Source organism: Moschus berezovskii, chromosome 10 (assembly GCF_049115385.1).
Source record: "Moschus berezovskii isolate FMDL1 chromosome 10, NW_MosBer_1.0, whole genome shotgun sequence".
NCBI classification, from domain to species: domain Eukaryota; kingdom Metazoa; phylum Chordata; class Mammalia; order Artiodactyla; family Moschidae; genus Moschus; species Moschus berezovskii.
Window position 1 is genome coordinate 66407598 of NC_142469.1, and position 21359 is coordinate 66428956.

The 21359-nt window shown below is 43.1% G+C and overlaps 1 protein-coding gene across 3 annotated transcripts in view; it reads left to right on the plus strand.

Annotated features, from left to right (window-relative positions):
• The window catches only part of BACH2 (BACH transcriptional regulator 2), a 393216-nt gene that overhangs the window by 85511 nt on the left and 286346 nt on the right, over positions 1–21359 (plus strand). For 2 of the 3 annotated variants that reach the window (XM_055433461.2, XM_055433465.2), the window contains exon 2: positions 13844–13956. In XM_055433461.2, coding sequence (XP_055289436.1) covers positions 13948–13956 — 9 coding nt within the window. In that variant the 5' untranslated portion in view covers positions 13844–13947. The remainder of the gene's footprint in view (positions 1–13843; positions 13957–21359) is intronic. The other variant, XM_088840711.1, reaches the window with a different exon arrangement.

Sequence of the window (21359 nt, forward strand, 5' to 3'; positions counted from 1 at the left end):
TTCTTCCTTTTTATTAGTGATGTTGTAATGATGGTAATTCATCTTAAGTGTGTACTGTGGTTTGGGGGTTAAAAGCAGCATTTAATTGAACCCATCTTCTGTGGACAATTTCTTAAGGCTTCTGAAATTGAAAGTTCCTTTTCTATCATTTTCTAAAACCTACGGGCGGCAGAATTTTAATGTCCCTTATTGGTAGAAATAGCAAACAAAGGGCCTATTTCAAATCACAAAACAAGGATTGACAAGGACAGTGGTGTAAGATGCCTGCTCAGGTAGTGGCCTCCTGACACCCTTGTTAGCCTGAATAAACAGTGTTCCCCTGACTGAACCTCCATAGTCCTGCCACGTTGATAAAATCTGACATTCTGCTTAATCGCTTTTTAATGATACTCTTCCTTTTCTTCTTGGTATGTGAGAAAGCAGCCTTTTAATTTTTTTAAGGTGTGGGAAAGAATTAACTTTAAGTTCCTAATTCAGTAAAATGGGCTGGTAATACAAATATAATTCTAGTGGGGATGGGGGCGAAATTATCTAATTTCTGCTTACCACTGTCTCTTCTTAAATAAAAGAAAAGCACACAGTTATAAACTACGTGAAATCATGTAAAGGAGAAAATCTGAGAAAAATACTTGGGAGACGTTGCAAGAAGAGCTCCTGAATTCCGGTAGTCTGTTCCCTGTTATGATTGTGTTCAATGAAAATGCCAATGTCAATAAGCATAAGTTTTGCAAATTATCAGTTTGTTGGAAAAGGCTGTGGGCTCTTTTTCTTCTGAGGCGGCATCTCTTTCAGTTTAGGCTCTGTGGGGAAAGAAGAAAGAAAAATACACACTTGGGATTGAATCCTTGAGGGCAGAGAAAGGAACAGAGTCCTTTCCTTGACTTGGTTATTTGTAGCCGGTGTGTCATCTGGGTGAGACTGATGTCATGCGAATTGAATGCAGAGGCAAATTTAGGGGGGTGTGTGTGTGTGGTGTTTAAACACTCAGAATATGGAGTGAGTGTGAAGGGCACCACAACCACCCCTGGATCTGTCAAGAATGTACCTATTTTTAACATCCTGGATCAAGTGTCAGCACTCAGTAGGAGTGAGGAAGGGTAGGGACCGCGTGGGACGGGAACCGGTCCTCTGGCGTGTTTACAATACAGCTGTGCTTTCTTAATGGCTCGGCCGCTGCCGCCAGGTAAAGTTTTCTTTGCACGTGATGAATGGCAGAGAATTCTTTAGCCGAGGGAACCGAAGGAGCTGGGAGGCGGAAAGGGGAAGGGCAGAACGGAAAAGAGAGAAAAAGAAACACAGCTCCAGAGGGAGATGGTCTGTGCTTTGCAGTTGCTTGTGTGGATAGAAACCAGATGGTGAGCTGGAACCGTGCTCTGCTCCGCTAGCTGGGGAGCCAAACATATGGTTAATGGTCGGGAGAAACAGCTCCTCGAGCCAGGGCTTTGCTGACTGCTTCATATTACAGATTGTTACAGTGTGTCATTACATTGCCAACCTAAGTGCTTAATACCCACTGCGGGCGGGCGCTGGGCATCCACTCACAAGAAAGACTTTGAGCTCTGTGCTGGCTCAGGATATAGAAGTGACATCATAGGGAGGCTTAAAATGTCTGGTGTTGGGAGGTGGGAAGAAGGGTAATTTTGTAGTGGAAATAATAATTTTTTTCTTTTCTTTTTTTTTTTTAATGAGCCAAGCCTTCACGCCACCAAACTCTACTGTTTTTCTGAGGACATTTTTGTATGAGTATATCTCTCTGTCTCTTCTCTCACACACGAAGTCCTCGGGCAAAAATCTAACCCCAGTCCCTGTCCCCCCACTTTCACCTGGACACCCCATCCCTGGCCTTCGCAAGCCCCACATTTGAAGTTTCTGTTTGGGGCGCTCTGGGCCACAGCAGGCCCGTGTTATCTAAGGAACTGCTGAGCCCATTCATCTGCTTTTCACGGCCCGCTTCCTTTTATTTTTAGCCAAATCCGTCAGGCCTGACAGGCGGGTAATTCGAGCCAGAGAAAGGGCAGCGCTCCAGGTCCTTTCCACAAAGCAATTCTTCTCCTCCCTCCTGGGAGGGCTCCAGACTTGGCCTGCTTCAGGCAGATGGATTTGTTGAGTCATGTGAGATCATTTACACAAAAACACAGTGAGGCAATGGAAATTGAAAAAAATAAAGGAGGGTGGGGGTAGAGGAAAGAGGCGGGGAAGGCCGGGGTGTGAGCAGGGAGCAGAGGAATGTTCGGGGAGGCAGCTAGATGAGGAATGCGTAGATTCATTTGTGTATAAGGTAATGTCTCGTTTACACTGCGGGTGGAGCCAGGCTGCAGAGGCGCCTCCAACCACTGGCCTATATTTACACGAGGAAAGAGGTGTAGGGGAAACTTCGTTTTTTTTTGGCTTAATTTTTCAAGCAACACCCACCAAACAAAAGACCACACTGTTGACAGCCTTGGGTTCCAGTAGCGGTAAACTACCAAGGAGATGGTTTACAGAAAAAGGAGTTTGCTCTGTGATGTAATACAAGTTGGCTTTGTCCTGCTTCCAGCATGACTGAGGCAGCAGGGGAGGGAGGAGAGGAAAATTGGAATGGGAGTCTCGGTTAATGGTTTCCAGAGATGATTTAGCAGGGCTGGAGTGGAGCGAGGAAAGTGGGTTTTATGGTGGAGAACTACTCCGAGGTGCCCCATAATTGCGGTAGGTAAAATAAAGTCATTACGGTGGCTTCCCTTGCTCAAGAGGCATTGAGCAATGGTTTTGAAATGCCAAGGAAGGTATCACTTTTTCCCTACCAAGGTATTCATTTCCCTCTTGCCTCTGGAACATGAGAAAAAAAAAGAAAGCCCAACTCTTACATCATAGTCAACAGTTATTAACATTTAGTGAATCAGTTTTGTTTACTGTTTATTATACCACAGGCCCTTAAAACATTCCATTAAGAAACTGTCTCCTGCTCATTCATGAATTTTTTTTTTTTGCTCCTTCTTCTCATTTGCTTACATGCACATGCTGTGTTTAAAAAGGAATTTTTCCTTCTTTTGTGGGAATGAAAGAGTTCGTGAGAGAATGATGACTGGGTTATAGAAATGTACATTCTTACATCAGGTGCAATGAAAGTCTGCTATGTGGAGGAAAGTGGGTGTTTTGAAACAGGTACAGAAAATTAGAAATGGGAGAATTTCAAAATAAGCACCACGATTATTTTCATTATGATACTTTTCTGCAATTCTGCATTTATTTAGTGTCCTACCATGCAGCTGTTTTTTAACCTTCCTAGAATGTAGGTCAACATCACCACGGTTCCTCAGATTTTTGCTGGTATTGTGAAGGTTGAAGTATTTTGCCATTTTTCCCCCCAGCCTTACATCTACTGAGGTTACATGTGGTTTTAGTAATCATGGAGGAGAGCTCAGGAATTCCTTCTGTTAGGACTCACCACTGAATCATGATGGTAAGCACAGAGATCACACCTTCACCTGAAATAAACACAGCACTCGTGTTGATGCTGATCATGTCGTCTCAAATTCAAGCTGCTCCAGTCTTTTCCAGTCAGTTTTTAATGATCTGACTCTGCATAGTTACAAGGCAGTTTTCATTTATTTTACTTGAAGAAAGAACTGGTGAATTTTTGTGGTGGTTCCTTGTGCACATTTTGACTGCATGCTCTCAACATTATTGGAGTGTGATTAAGAATTGTCACTTTTAAACCTACCCACATCCTCGAGTGTTCCCTCTACATCTGAATTTCTCAATTTCATCCCTGTTGACATGTTTTTGCCCCCTTTTGAACTTTTAATTTTGTATTGGGGTATTAACAATGTTATGAGAGTTTCATGTGAACAGTGAAGGGACTCAACCATCCATATCCATATATCCATTTTTCCCCTACCCCCCTCCCATCCAGGCTGCCAGATAACATTGAGCGAAATTCCCTGTACTATACAGTAGGTCCTTGTTGGTTATCCCACTCTTGACATTTTAGAGCCGACAGTTATTATTACAGGGGGTGTTTTGTGCCTGGTAGGATATTTACCCCTTAGGCTCTACCTGCTAGATGACAGTAGCACCCTCCCCCAATCGTGACAACCAAAAATGTCTCCACGCATTTGCAGTTCAGAACAAGCGCTCTGTTCTTAATTTTGGTTTGTAAGTTTACCCTCTTCCTCCTGAACCAAGCTTTCAGTTACATCTGAGATGAAATTAAAAGGTGTAAAATAATTTTTTCCTCTTTCCATTTATTGTAAAAGTGGGAACCCCAGATTGGATAAAGTTTTCCAAGGCTCGGGCAAGGGTATTTTAGGGAAAAAAATTTCCCACCAAATGATGTAGAGTTTTGTTCCACGAGACAGCCTCTTTCTTGGGCTTCTGGCCTTAGCAGGTGGAACTCTTCAAGGCTGCACTTTCCCAGGGCCGTTCAAGAGCCTGTGGCTCCACTGACTGCGCCTGGCAGGGTGGGGTTGACAGGAGAAGAAAGGGAACTTCACCAGTTCAGGGGCTCTCTCCAGGCTCACCTCCTTCCTGTCCAGCCCCAGAAAGAGGGGAAGAGGCAGGACCTCAGTTCTTTCTTTGGAGCAAAGCAGACATCCTCCCCAGCCCCGTGGCTGTGGTCTCTGAAGCTGGAACTCTCGTTAAGCGAGGAATGCGGAGCTCTCCCCAGGCTGAGGCAGGCATAAATTTCCTCTGTTTGTTTTGTGAGGACTAGTGTCGACTGCTGTAATGAGATCAGAGGATCCCCCGGGGACAAGGCCTCCAGGTCGGCGGCTGGAGCCGTTTTCTGTGGCTGTTCTCTTGGCTGCTGTGGGAGAACTCGGCCCCTCTCCAGACCACAGTTGTGATGTGGGGAGCTGGTCTCCTTCCTTGTCCTCTGCCTCTCTCATGCTACCAGAACGTCAGCGTGCGGTCACCCAGTTCTGGATCATTGGAAAGTTAACCCCAGGCCCATTCCTTTCCTCAGACCCAGGACAGACTTAGCCAGGTGTAAAGAGCGCAGGGAGGTGACTGCTTCCTTGGGGTAGTTTCCTGTGCTGCTGATGCTGACTGGGAGCACAGTTCTCAGTGTTTGACCTGATCCTTGAGCTCTTCCTCGCCCAGCGTCACTATGAGGAAAAGTCAGGCTGTGAGTCATAATGATACAGCATCAGCTACAAAGAACGTATTTCTGGCTCTGGCCTGAAGTACAGCCAAATAGCCACTGGATATGACAGAATTGAGGTTAGGGAAGCCCAAATAGGAATTTCTGGCAGAATAGAATCCTGAGGTCATGCAGCCTGGCCCCTTTCTAACACCCAGCCCCACTCTCCCTCCCCCGAAATCCTTAGGTATGTTGGAAATTGGAAATAATAAGTGCCTCATGAGCTCAAACCCACCTGCAATGCAGAAATCCAGGTTTGGTCCCTGAGTCAGGAAGATCCCCTGGAGAAGGAAATGGCAACCCACTGGAGTAGTCCTGCCTCGAGAATTCAATGGACAGAGGAGCCTGGCGGGCTGCAGTCCACAGGGTCTCACAGAACTGGACACGACTGAGTGACTAAGCATGAGCACACGTTCGAAGGCAGGAGAGGGAAGGTCCCAGATGGGAAAACATTAATACCACAGACTGGGCCATGGGTTCTAGGGGCTGCAGTGGGCGTTTACACTAACACAGGAATTGCTGACCCAAAGAGCAAGATGCATTCCCCCCAGAGTCAGTGTGGGGCTCTCCAGGTGAGTGCTGGGGGCACAGGGGTGGGGGAGATGGACACCCAGTGTTCTGTTGTTTGAATGACTCTGGGGGTCCCCAGGTGCGCTACCTGTGAGGTATGAGAACTTCATTCATTCCAGTGACACTGAACTCATTCAAGAGCGTTGGGAGAAGCAAACATTAGGACACAGGGTGCCCTCATGAAGAGCAAGCCACACTGTGGAGAAGCTGGTGTTCAGAGGACAGAATTTGAGCCTCAGGGAAGCAGAAATCAACAGTGAATCCTTGAGATTGCTTTCAACAGGTGCCGGTCATGCCAAATTGAGCTTTCTCCTGAGGATTAATGAAAGGTTCTTCCAAGACGAACAAGGCATCACACTCAGTTTGGCTGGCTAAACAGATGAGTTTCAGTTGTAAGCACTCGCCCCCAATAAGACGGTCGTTTCTCACTATGCCTTATCCCCAAGGTATTGTTGAGAATATTTCAATTCCTCAGTTGAAAAACCTTTTGTTGGAGAGATAGCTGATCCCCTTGAGCTTCTGGAAAGAGATACTTTCAGAGTGATTTCCCTTGTCTTTGCTTCCTTTTCAGTGGGTCATTCTGAAGTCACCCACCGACTAGGCTTTCTGTTGAGTTATTTTTGCTTCTCACCAAATCACAGGAAATGTGTTTGTATGAATTGTTCAGCAAACGCCCCAAAGGAGAGGGAAGCTGAGATTGTTGGAAAGTCGCTAGGATTCTTTCAGAACAGAATCAAAGAAACCTGAATCAGTCAGTCATGGTTAGTAAACTTTTGTCCTAGATGAAGACAGGTCAGCCTTCTCAATCTGAACTGGACAAGTGGACTGGGGATTGCCTCAAACTCTGGCCAGCCACCAAGTACACAGCAGGCAGTGACATGCATTGTTGGCAAACATTAGTTGAGGATGCTAAAATTAAGGCATGACTATTAGTAGGGTGATGAAATCTCTTATATTTAATTTTTTTCTTCTGAGGCATACAAAGAGTACCCAGATAGTACCCTATTGACCTAAAAGCGATGCCATACTTCTCAAGAGAAAACTCTTCAGGATTTCATTCTTAAATTTGAAGGTGTTTTTTCATTTAGCCTCACAATATTCTGGCCAAGTCAGGAGTAGATATAGATTTTGACATTAAAAGATCAAAAGAATATAACTTGAGAGGAAAAAGACTCTGTTGGAGCTAGATTTAAGGAAGGTCTTCCTAAATGTTTGCCAACAACAGTTTAGCCTGCTATAACAGAATACCATAGCCTGAGAGGCTAAGCAGCAGTTTATGTCTCACAATTTTGGAGGCTGGTGAGTCCCAAGATCAAGGTGCCAGCCCATTTGATTCCTAGCGAGGGCCCTCTTACAGACAGTTGACTTCCTGCTGTGTCCTCAGGTGGTGAGAAGCAGGAGGGAAAAAGAATGCATGCACACATTTGAGCATCTCTTCTTATAATGGCACTAATCCCACAGTGGGGACTCCATCCAAATATCATCACATCGGGGATTAGGCAACCTATGCATTTTGAGGCGGGGGACACACAAACAGTCTATAACATCATTATAATTAAAATTTGCATATATTAAGTGCCTATTGGATGTAGGGCGGTGGGATAGATGCTGGTTATTTGGGCATAAAACAGACAAAATCTCTTCCCTTGAAATACTTGTAATCCAGTAGGGTAATTGAGAGGTAAACACCTCTGTACAATTGCAAGCATAATGAGATGATGCTGAATGGTGATGGGAAACAGGAAGAGGTGAAGAGCCTCATCTTTTTTAACATCATGCATCCAGTGCTTTCTTCATGTTACTCCATTTAATTGTCAGAACAGTCTTAGGAGGTATAAAGAATTTCCTCAGATTTTACGGGTGAAGGAATAGAGACGCAGAGAAGGTTAGTGCCAAGAGGTAGAGTTGATATGCAGACTGACATGGTTCCTGAGCCCTGCCTTGCCCACTCTTCCCTCTGGGCTCCCTGTGCCCAGGGAAGCCTCAGCGGTTCAACCCTAGAGGATCAGGAGGCAGCCTGGGGCCATCAACCTTGGAGATTTAAAGGAACAAAGAATCTCCCAACCAACATGAAAGGTCTACGGTAATAGACACAACCTGACCCACCAAATCCAACCCGTTTGGTTATTTCCAAAGTATTAGTATAAACTGCCAACATTGAAAAGGCATATGATTTCATGTGATCTCTCACTGTTTTGTTCTTCCTTGAATATCAGAAGCTCTGGGGCCGTGTCCTAATGTCCGTTTTCCCTGCCTTCCTGGAGTGACACTTGGCAGATTCTCCAGGTCACCTACTCCTCATTGTCTTCTCCTCTGGCCTGACTGTTCCCTCATCTCCTTCTCTCTTGACCCCTTTGTTGTTCAGTCGCTCTGTCGTGTCCAACTCTTTGTGACCCCATGGACTGCAGCACGCCAGGCTTCCTGTCCTTCACCATCTCCCAGAGTTGGCTCAAACTCCTGTCCATTGAATCAATGATGCCATCCAACCATCTCATCCTCTGTAACCCCCTTCTCCTTCTGCCCTCAGTCTTTCTGAGCATCAGGGTCTTTTCCAGTGAGTGGGTTCTTCTCAAGTGGCCAAAGTATTGGAGTTTCAGCATCAGTCCTTCCAATGAATATTTATGGCTGATTTCCATTAGTATTGACTAGTTTGATCTCCTTGCTGTCGAAGGGACTCTCAAGAGTCTATCCCTTAGGCATCTGAATTTGTGTCCTCTGGATTAAATAGCCCCACCCAGGCTAGAAGTAGGCTGATCTGGACACCCTCTTGGGAGCTTTTCTGTATTGTGCCTTTAATTAAGATATTCCTAAATTACTTAAATTGATCTTTTATGGAGTGTTAGCCCTGAATTTGGATATCCCGATTTAGGATTAGACTATGGGAAACCCTCAGCATACATGCCAGAAGTATTCATCTGAAAGCAGCAGACACTCTACCCCTTGGCACTGTTCGCTGGCATGCTGCTACTCCTCATCTGGCTCTCAGGGCAGTTTTTTTTGTGTTACCAACAGTGTCTCTCTCCTTTATATTCCTTTCATTTCTTCTTCTTTATCAGTTTCCTTTTGAACTGTATAGCTCATATGCTAGTTAGTATTTCAGAATATTAATTTTCAAATTGCTTAGCCTACCCTTGGATAAGAAGGCTCCTGATGATGCTTGGTGGCCGGATGACTTGGGTCGGTGTGTTTTCTATGGCATGCCATGAGGGCGGGGCACAGAGGAGCAAGGCACGGTGGCCAACACAGTCCTATCTTTTGGGACAGAATTAGATTATGGCATGTTTGCTGCCTAAAGCTGGGAATGGCAGAAACACAGAAGTCATGCAGAGTCCGAGCCACGTGTCTGATGTGACCATGAGGCTGGAGAAGGACCTTCAAGATATTTCTCAGGAAACATTGCTCTGTCTTTTCAGGAAGAACGGACGGAGACAGCCACTTGGAGAGTGTATGTGCATTTAGGGTAGAGGACGGGTCTGTTTGCTGTTTCACCTTTGGATCTTTTAATCCCAGCACCAACACCCCTTATTGTGGAAGGGAGTGATTGGACTGTCTGTAATAAAATGCTTTTACATTTTCCAGTCTTGCACAAGGATTCCACTTGAAGGTTGTCAAGACTTTGCTTCAGAGGCGTGGTAATTACCCCAGCCCATGAAATTTACTCCCCTATGGTGGAGGATATTAGGGATATTTCTCTCACCTGTTAACGTCATTTCTGATGCTCTTAAGTCCTAGATTTAGAGAATTTCTTCTAGACTCTTAACCACCTTGCCTGCTCTCCCTTTCTCTCCAAGCACCCATTCATCTTTTTATTCCCTTATTCCTTTTCCACAAGCTCTTGGGTCCTCATGCTTTGGCCCTTTGCTCAGGCTACTGGATTCAGTGGTGGGAGGGGAGGGACTGGGGGCCTTGATTCACAGGCTGACCTCAGGCTGTGTTGTATGTAAAAGCCAGTGGGAACTTGGACAATGTGAGGCATGAACCACTGGCTCCTCTTGGCATGTTTCCTGTAGGGAGTGCCCAAACTCCCCAGCTTTGAGTTATATCAGAAAAGGCTTCTAAAATGAGCATTTTGGTAGAGATTGAGGAGTTGGGGGGGGGGGAACCCAGCTCATCATATTCTATTGATTTCTTATTGGTATTTAATGCCACTGAAAGTGTTAAGTCACTCACTTGTGTCCGACTCTGCGACCCCATGGACTGTAGCCTACCAGGCTCCTCTGTCTATGGAATTTTCCAGGCAAGAATACTGGAGTGGGTAACCTTTCCCTTCTCCAAGGGATCTTCCTGACCCAGGGACCAAACCTGGATCTCCCGCCTTGCAGGCAAATTCTTTACTGTCTGAGCCACCGGAATCATTGATTATTGGTAATAGGTATTTGTTTCATTTTCAATGGCTGAGAAATGGTGCAACACACACACAGCCATTTGACATGTTTAACTTCTCTTTAGAGTAAGGAGAAGAGAATAAGGTTGGCTTCTGTTCTCACTATGCCTCTCTACACCATTATCAGTGATCCAGTTTAACATACTCTTCTCTGTGGTAGGTGGAGATTGATGGTAAATAAATAGTGGTGAAACAGGTAGGCCCGGTCTTAACTTTACTCTGACTCCCACTTGCTGACACCCGAGCCCTGAGAGTGTATCATCCCGGAGAAGCCCTAGGATGTGGTGCTGTCACCAGGAGCTTCAGGACTGGCTGGTGAGGGGGTCGGCCATATCATTGAACCTGTCCCCAAGGCTCTTTTGCTCACCTGCCCTTTGCTTTTCTCCTTTTTTTGTAGCCTTCACCTTTTCTTTTCATTCTCTTTGCTCTCGTTTTCTTACAAGTACCCTGTCTCTACCTTCCTGCTCACCCATACTTCTTAACCCGCCTGGAAAGATGAATTGCAGATCAACTAAGCTTTTAAACGCCTAAGGTTGACCATGGCCTTTGTTTTGCTGGTTGAACCAATCCTGTTAGGAGTGACTGAGTGGAAGTCACACATTGGGATGGCGTTTCTTCAGCTGCCTTTGAAAGGAATCAGCTTCTTGAACAATTAAAAAGAAACATTGAAAAATAGAATTAAAAAAAACACTCCCTTAATTCTACTATGGTAACTCTGATATCTTTTCCCTGAATGCTTTATACTTGAGTCAGTCTTATTTTTTAAATTGTGGATTTTTCTAAGCTTCTTCATGAATTGGCTGTAAAACAACCAGGTTCTCTGTATTTCAAAGGAGACTGAAATAACTTGATAGAATAAGGCTAGCGTCTTTTCCGATGCTGTCCAGAAGCAAACTGATCCAGTTTCTAATTCTGTCATTCGTTTGCTGAGGTTATTTTTGTTAATTGTGATCTTTCAGTGTGTGTATGTATGTTTTATTGGGGGAGGTTCTTTTATTTGTGGTCTTTGAACTTATTTTAATTCTATAGTGTCTTGAAGTCAGTTCCAGCACAAGGTCTACTGCCTACTACAGCGTGACTAAGAAGAATTCTTTTTCCTCTCTGCATCCAATTTCCTAATTAGGAAAACTACCACTCAGATTGATCCCAGTACTAAAGAATATAAAAATGCATTGTACCATTTTGAGCATTGTGTAAGGTATTCTTAACAGTACTTCTTAAAAAAGATTTGTGATCCTGGACATGGAAAGATTTTCTTCTAAAAAAAATCCTGAAGGCCATTTGCAACGATGATCAACATTGTTTTTAAGGCCCTCCATTAAGAGTCATGACATTACTCTCGGCCCTATGAGTGAGAGCAAAAGAAAAAAGAAAATCTGTTCATAATATTTATTAAGAATTTTCTAGGTGATTAATATTTTCCTTGGAGAGTTTTTATTCTGACTTTGTTGTAGAACCAACATACATGAAAATGATACAAGAACACTTGGCAGGGGTGACGGACAGGAGAGGATCCAAAATTAGTTAACTGCAAGCTATGTAAGCAAGTTCTCAGGGCATGGGGATAGTGGGATGATTGGAACTGGGTGGGGTTTCCTTGGGGAAATTATGCTCAAGAATCCTTGTCTGTTTGTTATTATCTTCTTGTGCCCACCTTTCCTGTGTTGATACCAGTGTGTCCCTTTGAATGGAATTGTGACATCAGGCACCTCTGCAGGTTTTTGAACAAACTTCCCAGTTAATTGTTGGGCCATAGTTTTTAAATGGATCAAGTACATATGTCAAAAAGGAAATAACATGTCTAGATTTCTCCTTTAAAACCCCGAAATTCATTAACATCTGCTTCTAGAAATTCAGAGAGTATAAATTACATGCAGAATTTTCTTTCAGTCACTTTTAAGCTCGGTTAGAATTAGATATTGAATTTTCTTGGCTTTGAAGCAGTGATTACCCAGGTCTCGTGTACAGATGAGGGTGTTTCTGGATGTATTTAGGCTACAAAGGCAGAATTCCAGGGTCTCTCCATGTTGTACATCATTGTTAAAATATGTTATTGCTATGACTGAACGTAATATTTCCTTTGGAATTTATGTGTCTCAAATAGCCGAGGAGTGATCGGCAGTCTCCTCTCCCTGTCTTCTGATTTATAATAATACTGTGTTTGCAGAATGATAATGTGCGTGGAGTAAGGGTTTATCTTTTGAAAATGTGTATTGCAAAATCACTTCCTTCTTAGTGAAAGATGTTAAAATGGAGAATACAGCCTTGGACTTAAGTGCCTTTGACTCAGTCAGCAGACAGGCCTCATGTTGTTCTCCAATAGACGAAGGCTGGCTGCTAAAAACTAAAGGTGATGCTGGGCCAGTGGGATTCTGCGTACTTCTCCCTTTTCCTCTTGAATATTTTCTACACTGTTGTTATAATAATAATATATTTTTAGACACTGCAGTTCTGCTTGAGCCTCGAATTCCAGGCTTTATGGAAAGATTCAGACATATAAATCCTTCCTAGCTGCAACCTGAAAACATATGGAAATAAGGTGATTATAAGGCACCTTACGATGTTTTGTTCTTTCAAATCCTCCCAGAAACATCTTTCAAAGGAAAAGGCTACCAGTCCAATTAAGTGGTTGAATATATTTTATTTCTTTATTTTTCCTTAATATTTGACAAATTAAGAATCCTGGAACTGAACAAGGACCATTGTATTCTAAAATGTAATTCAAATGAACCGAAAAACCTACCTAAAGAACCAGCAATGTGGATAAAAACATGGACCCTATTTCCCATTTGAGGGGATATTGGGTCATCTGCTTCATTTGGCCCATGGAAAACAGACCTCCTTCTGGTACAGTGCCTCTCAAAAAGCTCCATGGAAGGCTCTAACTATTAAGTCCTGACAGTGGTACAGTCAGGCTTCAGCAAATGCTGGTCCGTTTCTTGGTTTGTTTGTTTGTTTGTTTTTTCTTTTTTACCACATCATGCAGCGTGTGAGATCTTAGTTCCCTGACCAGGGATCAAACCCATGCCCCCTTTAGTGAAAGTGCAGAATGTTAACCACTGGACCACCAGGGAAGTCTCAGCTAGTCTGTTCCTTTTTCCCTTGTGGGCTGCATGGTATTCAGATTTGGCACATTTGCTGCTCATGTGTTAGAGCCTTTCCCTTTCCGAGGAGACTAGAGGCTGCACTGCTGCTGCTAAGTTGCTTCAGTCGTGTCCGACTCTGTGCGATCCGATAGACGGAAGCCCACCAGGCTCCCCCGTCCCTGGGATTCTCCAGGCAAGAACACTGGAGTGGGTTGCCATTTAGTAGAAGCCCTTATATAACTGACCTCTCTGGCTTACTGGTCACTGTATCCTCAGTACTCAGTGCATAGTAAGTACTCAAAAAATATTTATTGAATGAATGAGTGGTCTTCTCCCTGTGCATCCACAGTCACTCAGAGCATATGATATCCAACTTTTCCTTGGACACTGGTGTGCCTGGTGTCTGCGGCCTCAAGACTCTTGATTAGACTCTCTAGACCTGCACCGTCCATTATGGTAACCACTGACCACACATGGATATTTACATTAAGCTTTAATTAAAATTACACAGAATTTAAAATTCAGCCCTCAGTTGCACTGGCCACAATTCAAGTACTCAGTAGCAACATATGGCTAGTGGCTACCATATTGAATAGCACAGGCATGGAGCCTTGCCATCATGGCAAAAAGTTCCCCTGGACACAGGACTGCTCTGAAAGATCTTTTCTTTGTTTGTGATTGCAGTGCAGCTGTCTGCTTCAGGAAGTGAGGTCAACAGGAGCAAGGAGAATCTTTAAGAGCTGCCTCGCATTGTGACATGTCTGATTCCTTGCTGCAGTCCCTACAGCATGAACAAGGTAAGAGGCATTTTGGGGACCCATCCTTTGTGTCTTCTTTATGGTACCATGAATTTCCCTGGGTACGTGATGTCTTTCTGTGATGTGAGGAGGTTGTGTCTCCTGCCAGAAGCATTATGGAGGTTGGCAAGCAGTGTCAACAGGCAGGGTCACAGGCTGCTGGTGGTATAGTGTTCTAGAGGCATCAACTGTGTTTGTCGGAGGCCTCTGAGCAGCTGGACTGTTGGTTGTTAGTATAATTGTCTTGGCATGGATATTGGAAGACTGAGGCTCTAGGGCCAAGCTACCTGGGTTTAAATATCAGCCAGCTTTGAGGATCTTAGGAAAGTGGCTTAATGGCTCTGTGCCTCAGTTTCCCCATCTGTAAAATGCTGGTGATAATGGTATGTAACTCGCAGGGTTGTTTTAAGGATGAAATGAGTTGGTATGTGTCCCAGTGTTTAATACAGCCCCTGTCTACATTATAAGCATTTGATCAGTTTTTTGCTGTTGTTGTTTTTGCTGTTGGGGACACTGTTGTTCCTCATATATTGTTGCCAGCAAGCCTTAGGTGCAGGTGGCGCCAGTGGTAAAGAACCCACCTGCCAGTGCAGGAGACTTGAGAGACATGAGTTCAATCCTTGGGTTCAGAAGACCCCAGGGAGGAGGGCATGGTATCCCACTCCAGTATTCTTGCCTGGAGAATCCTATGGACAGAGGAGCCTGGCAGGTTACAGTCCATGGGGTCGCAAAGAGTCAGACATGACTGAAGTGACTTAGCACGGCCTGGCACCATTTGCATTTATTCCTTGATTGATTACTCAGCACGCAGTGACTGATTACCAGATGGACACTCGGGGGATAAATGATGAATGGAGCTGAGGTCCTATCTTTAGCAGGTGACAGACAATTTAGGGGCACTGTGACCGGTGTGAGGTGGGTACCAGAAGCTGGAGAAGCAAAGAAGAAACATCTCTCTTTGAGGAATCTGGAAAGGAGTGTATGGAGAAAGTGACGTCTTGAGTTGGATTCTGTACGCTACATGGTCATTTCTTGGGCACAGAAGTATGGCAGGGCATTCCAGGTAAAGGAAGCTGCCTGTGAAGAGGTGCAGAAGCTTATGAGAAAGTCTGCCATGCGTAGAGAACAATAGAGTTTGTATGGCTGGAGCAGGATTTCTCAACCTTGACACTATTGATGTTTGGATCAGGAAGTCCTTTGTCGTGAGAGGCTGTCTTCTGTGTTGGAGGTGTTTAGTAGCATTCATCTTCCTCCACTTCAGTGTGACAATGAAAAATGTCCCCACACGTTGGCCAACGTCCCTTTAGGGAACAAAAAAAGGCCTGCTTGAGAACACCTCCCTTGGCGGAAGATGGCAGAGAGGAGCCCAGAGATGGAGGGAAGGGTTGCATTCTGAGAGCCCCTGAAGGATTTAAAACAGGGGAGAGACAGTTCCAGAGACTGCAACAAGAGGTAACCATGGGTTATGATGGCGCTGGACAGTGCTTTTAGGTGATTTGGTCTTAAAAACCTACTTTGGGACTCCTAGACTTTAGAAAACCCATGTAACTTGTTGAGGTTCTTTTGCTAAGATGCCTTTTCCAGAGGCAGTTTTTCTCATGGCCATTGTTTGGCCTTTTTATGGGCATGGTTGCTTTACCCCATCAGAAGAGACCAGAAAAAAGTAAGCCATTGTTTCAGAGTTTTTTTGGCCATGCTGTGAAGCATGTGGAATCTTAGTTCCCTGTCCAGGGATCGAACCCCTGCTCCCTTCCCTGGAAGCACAGTCTTAACCACTGGACCATCAGGGAAGTCCCAACACATTTTTTTTTGAGAGATTTTCATTTGACTGAGCCAAACCAAAGAGAAAGAAAACTTTGCTGACCTTTCCCTTTTGGATTCAATACTTAAACCATTTTTTTAGTCCATATTTTTTTTTAATTGAAGTGTAGTTGCTGGGATAGTTGGATGGCATCACTGACTCAATGGACATTGAGTGAGAAAACTCAGATAGTGAAGGACAGGAAAGCCCAGAGTGCTGCAGTTCATGGGGTCACAGAGTTGGACACGACTGAGCAACTGAACAGGAGCAACCGTAGTTGCTGGACAATATTATACAAGTGACAGGTGTACAGTATAGTGATTCACAACTTCTACAGGTTATGCTCCATTTATAGTTATTATAAAATGCTGGCTATATTCCCCGTGTTGTGTAATCTATACTTGTAGCTTTTTTTATACCTAATAGTTCATATCTCCTACTCCCCTAACCCCTGTATGGCCCCTCCCCCTTCCTTCTCCCCACTGGTAACCACTAATTTATTAGTTTTATATATTTATGAGTCTATTTCTTTTTTGCTATGTTTGTTAGTTTGTTGTATTTTTTTAGATTCCACATACAAGTGAAATCATACAGTATTTGTCTTTCTCTGACTTATTTCACATAAAACCCCCTGACAGTCTTTGAAGAGTGAGCTTTGGAATCCTGGAAGATGGGCAGGTATTCTTCCCCAAGGTCAAGATTGGAAGTGGGGGAGGGAAGGAGATTCATCATGGTGGTCATTGCAGACCTTGGCTTCTATCATTGACAGTTTGATGTAGAGAAAAGCTAAGACAACTCTTGGGAAATCTCAGATTGGCAAGCACAGTCTGCTGTGACAGCCCTGTCTTGAGTTTCTCCGGGGCAACGCAAGACCTGATGTCATGGTTTGGCTCTTGACACACAGCTGGGAACCAGACTCAGAAATTTCAGAAGTCTCGGTAGGTGTGTCGGTTGCTTGGGAGGTTGTGTTCTTGCCTGAATGACCCAGTGAATGTTTTATTTTATGTTATTGTAAGTCAAAGTGGTGATTAAGCATGATGTGTAACCCTCATTGGTTAGCATTTTACTTATAGTTTTCTTGGCATAAGACAAAAAAATAAGTCTCCCCCTGGGGAGGAAACAGACCTTGGCACAAATAAAACTAGACAGTCACCTCATCAGTTAGGATATATAAGTTAGAACATTGGAAATATTTTTGAGGGTATGACTGATTTTCTAAGTAGAAATGTTCCTAGAAAGTTGGAGACATCTGAGTTGTACACTTTCCACTTCCTTGGACATACACAGTAATCACTTTCCTTCCTTCCCAAACCCCAGCTCGCTTTGCGACACTTTACCTTGGGACATGTCTGGGCAGAGAGGGGGCTGGGACATCCTAGGGTCCAGGGCTGCTCCTCTGAAACACCACAGCAATTCTGATCACAGTTGGGCACAGACAGCTCCCTTTTGGGTCAGTTGGAGACAGAAACCTCTCGAAAACATAGGAATGGCCGCACGGCATCAAGAATTGGCAGTTTGTCTAACTACTCTAATGGGGATAATCTGATAGTGAACCACTGGCAGCCAGGTAGGGCCTTCATTCCTTACATTCTGGAACTTCTCTGTGTGCCCGGGTCTGGAATGCACCTACTTGGAAGGGGTGCACTTCTGGCCCTCAGATAGCCAGCACACTGGTAAGTACCTTAATGCTGGCAGAAAACAGAGGGCATTCCCAGCCATCACAATGTTCATTGTGAACTTAGGGCCATTTCCGAAGGCTGGTGTACATGGGATGTATCAGGTTGATACCCAACTCGTAAGGTTTATACAGGGTGGATATCCTCACGTCTCTTCACCTTTTCAGTATTGTAAACAGACTTTAATGGTTGTACATTTCTGGGCTTTGCGCTCTAGCCTCACATTCAAGGAAACTGTATGTAAAAATTTCCCCAGAGTGCTCATGATCCCTGGGCTTATGCAGACTTGCAGACTGTGTTTCCAACTTTCATATTCTCCTTGGAGCTTTTTGCAGGAGCTGACTTTCCAATCTTTTGTGTTGATCAAAAACTTCATAATTAGGATTTCACTTCAAATTTGTCCATCGTCTTTACCCTTTCTACTTTCTTGGTTTTCCTCTTGTTAATATGTATAAATATATATTATATTTTACTATTATAAATTTTGCTAACCAGAAGGATTATTGTTTTGTGTTTATATTTTTAATCTATATTTTGTATTTCTATATGTTATTTGTATGTGTTGTCATGCTGTCAAGAGAGGATTTTAGCATGTAACTTAGAAAATTGTAGCCAAATGAGAGGTTGGACAGAATGGGATTTTGTGGACATAAACTGGGCAGGGTGGTGTGTATTTAGGACATGCCACTGTGTAACACAGAACCACACTTACAGGAAGAAAGTTCTGCTTTTGAAAGAGCTCTATTCCTAGCAGCAACCTTGGAATTATGATCCTAAACTCTTTCTCTCATGGTCATTATTCTCATGAAGGCACATCACATAATGTTCTCTGCCTTGAATTTATGAGGACACTCCATCTGATTGAAAAATAATTGATTTTTCTGTTATTGCCCAGAATGCTCCTCACCCTACCCCCACAGTGAAAATGAATCTTCTTAGAACTGTTTCTTCCTTGTCATGTTCAGATAAGGCTAAATCTGATTGTTACTGCCTTAGACATGCTCCATGGCATCAAATGGAGGAAGGTGCTATCTCTTATCTCTCTTGTTGGGTGGATGCCACTATTTTGCTTACTCTGCCCGACATAATTTTTTCTTTGAATATTTTCCAGTCTTCAGCACTATATCCTACTGTGCCAGGTTTGAGGCAGTTTCACCTTTACACGCAAATCAGTATCTCTACAGTTGATAGTAACACTGAAAATTTCATTTCTGCCTTCATTTAGAGTTTTTCTTACTTTGCCACTCCTTAATATGAAGCAGTGAAGTCAAGGACTCACAGCCTTGGATCTTCCCATGAAACACCTGGCAGACACATAACAACACCAGGTCCTTCATCCTTCAGCACATTTATCATGTACACACTGCGTACCATGACCGTGCTTGCTATTCACCAGGGGACAAAACAAAGGTATTGACTGTTCAAAACCTCCATTCTGGCCAACACAAAGAGTTGTCTCACTCCAGAGTTTAATAAGCATGCGCCTGATGTTCAAACTTCCATTTGAAACTTCTTCCACCTGAAGAGCAAGTTAACAGAGCTACTGGACGCAGGGTAAGGGTCTGGCAAACAGTAAGCCTGTAGGATCTCTCTCCTCCCCTTTCTAGGACGCTGGATGGTTTTCCCCAATGACCGGTCTTTATTTTATGAGTCTCCACTGTTGTTTTTCTGAAGGCAAATGGCCAAATTCCCCTCCCGGCAGACTTTGGAGAAACATCACACCCTTCAAAAACCAGTGACACAGAAAAAAATACAAATACAGCTTAAATCATCTTGGAATAAGGAGGGACTTATTAATATCTAGTGACAGAAATTATAGAGGAAGAAAATGTATTTGTATAAAGCCTAAAGATATTTTTCCATCAGAAGACATTCTGAACTATCCTAACACACAGGAGACTAGCCGAGCAACATATACAACACATGTGTCAGACAGTTAGCTAACTTACGAAAAACTCTTGCGCATTAGGAAGATGAGTGATTCCTCTAATAGAAAATGGGCAAAGAACAGAAAGAAAAAGTCAATAAAGGAAGAAATGTGATCAGCAAATAATTTACAAGAAAATACCCAATCCCAGAAGTTATCAAAGTAAGACAAATTAAAATGATGAGATGATATTTTCTACCTATACAATCGATGAGATTTTATTTCTACCTGTACAGTTGAGGAGGATTTATAACAGTTACTCATCAAAGGTATAGATAGGACTGACAGCCCTCTCTCATTCACAGTTAATGAAAGAGCATATTTCTCAAGGGGACTTCATGTGTATCAAAGCCTCCAAAATATACATACCTTTTGACTCAGAAATTCCATTTCTAGAACTCAATGAAAGTTGTCATAGATGTGTGTAAAAATTTAGCTAAGATTTTCATTATATATTATCATAGTAACTTTTAAAAAATAATGGCCATGGTATATCCAGACAATAAAAATGATGAGGGATGGAAGAATATTTAATGGTATAAAAATGTGTTCCCAATAAATTGTGAAGAAGGCAAGTTATTAATACATAACATTATATACAGTTTGATCATTATTTTTTTTTAAAGATGCACTTATGCTCACAGCAAAAAGGTTGCAGATACACAGCAAAGTACTAAGAGCATTGTCTTCTTTTTGCTTATATGTTCTAAATTTTCTTAAGTAATATGAAGTCTTTCCTACTAAAAATAGTATTTTGAAATAAGGCATGCAGTTATCTTTAAGATAGAGACTTCACTAAATATTAAAAATATACATGATGAAGAAGACTTTGCGGTGGACTTGCCTGGTGGTCCAATGGTTAAGACTTCATCTTCCAGTGCAAGGGGTGTGAGTTCAAGCTAAGATCCCACGTGCCTCGAAGCCAAAACCCTAAAACATAAAACAGAAGCAATATTCAGTTAAAAAAGTAAAAAAGACTATGAGGATTTTGCCCAGAATTCTGGCAGTGTTTTTCCCGAGGACAGGTATAAAGTATGCATGTTTCTTATTTAAGAAAATATTTTTCTTAAGAAAATATTTCTCTCCACTAACCCCTGACCTGAACACGGTGAAGAAAGGACAGAGGAGGATGGCATAGTGAGGAGTGACCATCTACAAGCCAGGAGGAGAGTTCTCACTGGGAACCAATCCTACTGGACTTTGATCAAAGACTTCCAGTCTCCATAACTGTGCAAAAATCAATGTCTGTTGTTTAAAAAAATTTTTTTATTTTCAACTTTCTTGCAATTAATATTTATATGTATGATTTACAATCAGAAAAAGGAGGCATTTTACAATAAATACATTTTTAGCTGTTTTGCATTTGAGGTACAGGTGGGTGGAAATATTTAATGGCAGATAAAAAGAGAGAGAAGCATTGGTCAAACAGATCTGACTGTGAAAGTCATTTTATTTGACATATTACCAGGAAGGAGTATTTTAATGTACCAGCATTTTAGAGGCAGTAGTATATTGAGAAATGCTCTAGAAAAGATACTGTCCTTTGATTCAGTGGCTATTACATCCTCTCACTCAACTACATCCGCTTATTCAAGATACTACTGAAGTGCCATGTTTAGACCAATGGTTTTCAAGCTGTGGTTTGGGGACCCCTGGGGTCTCCACTTATGGGCCACCTGCAAAGTCAAAACTATTTTCATAATAAAACTGAGACATTTTTTGCCCTTTCCATTGACCCTCAAGTATACAGTACAATTTGAGAGGCTCCATGACATGCTATGATATCATCCCCCTGATGGTATTGGTATGTTTGCTTGTGTTTTCCTGTTCCAAGAATGTCTCCATTTTAATTTTTAATATGGTAAAGTGTGTGAGTCGCTCAGTCATGTCCAACTCTTTGCAACCTCATGGACTGTAGCCCGCCAGGTTCCTCTGTCCATGGAATCCTCCAGGCAAGAAGACTGGAGTGGGTTGCCACTTCCTACTCTAGGGAATCTTC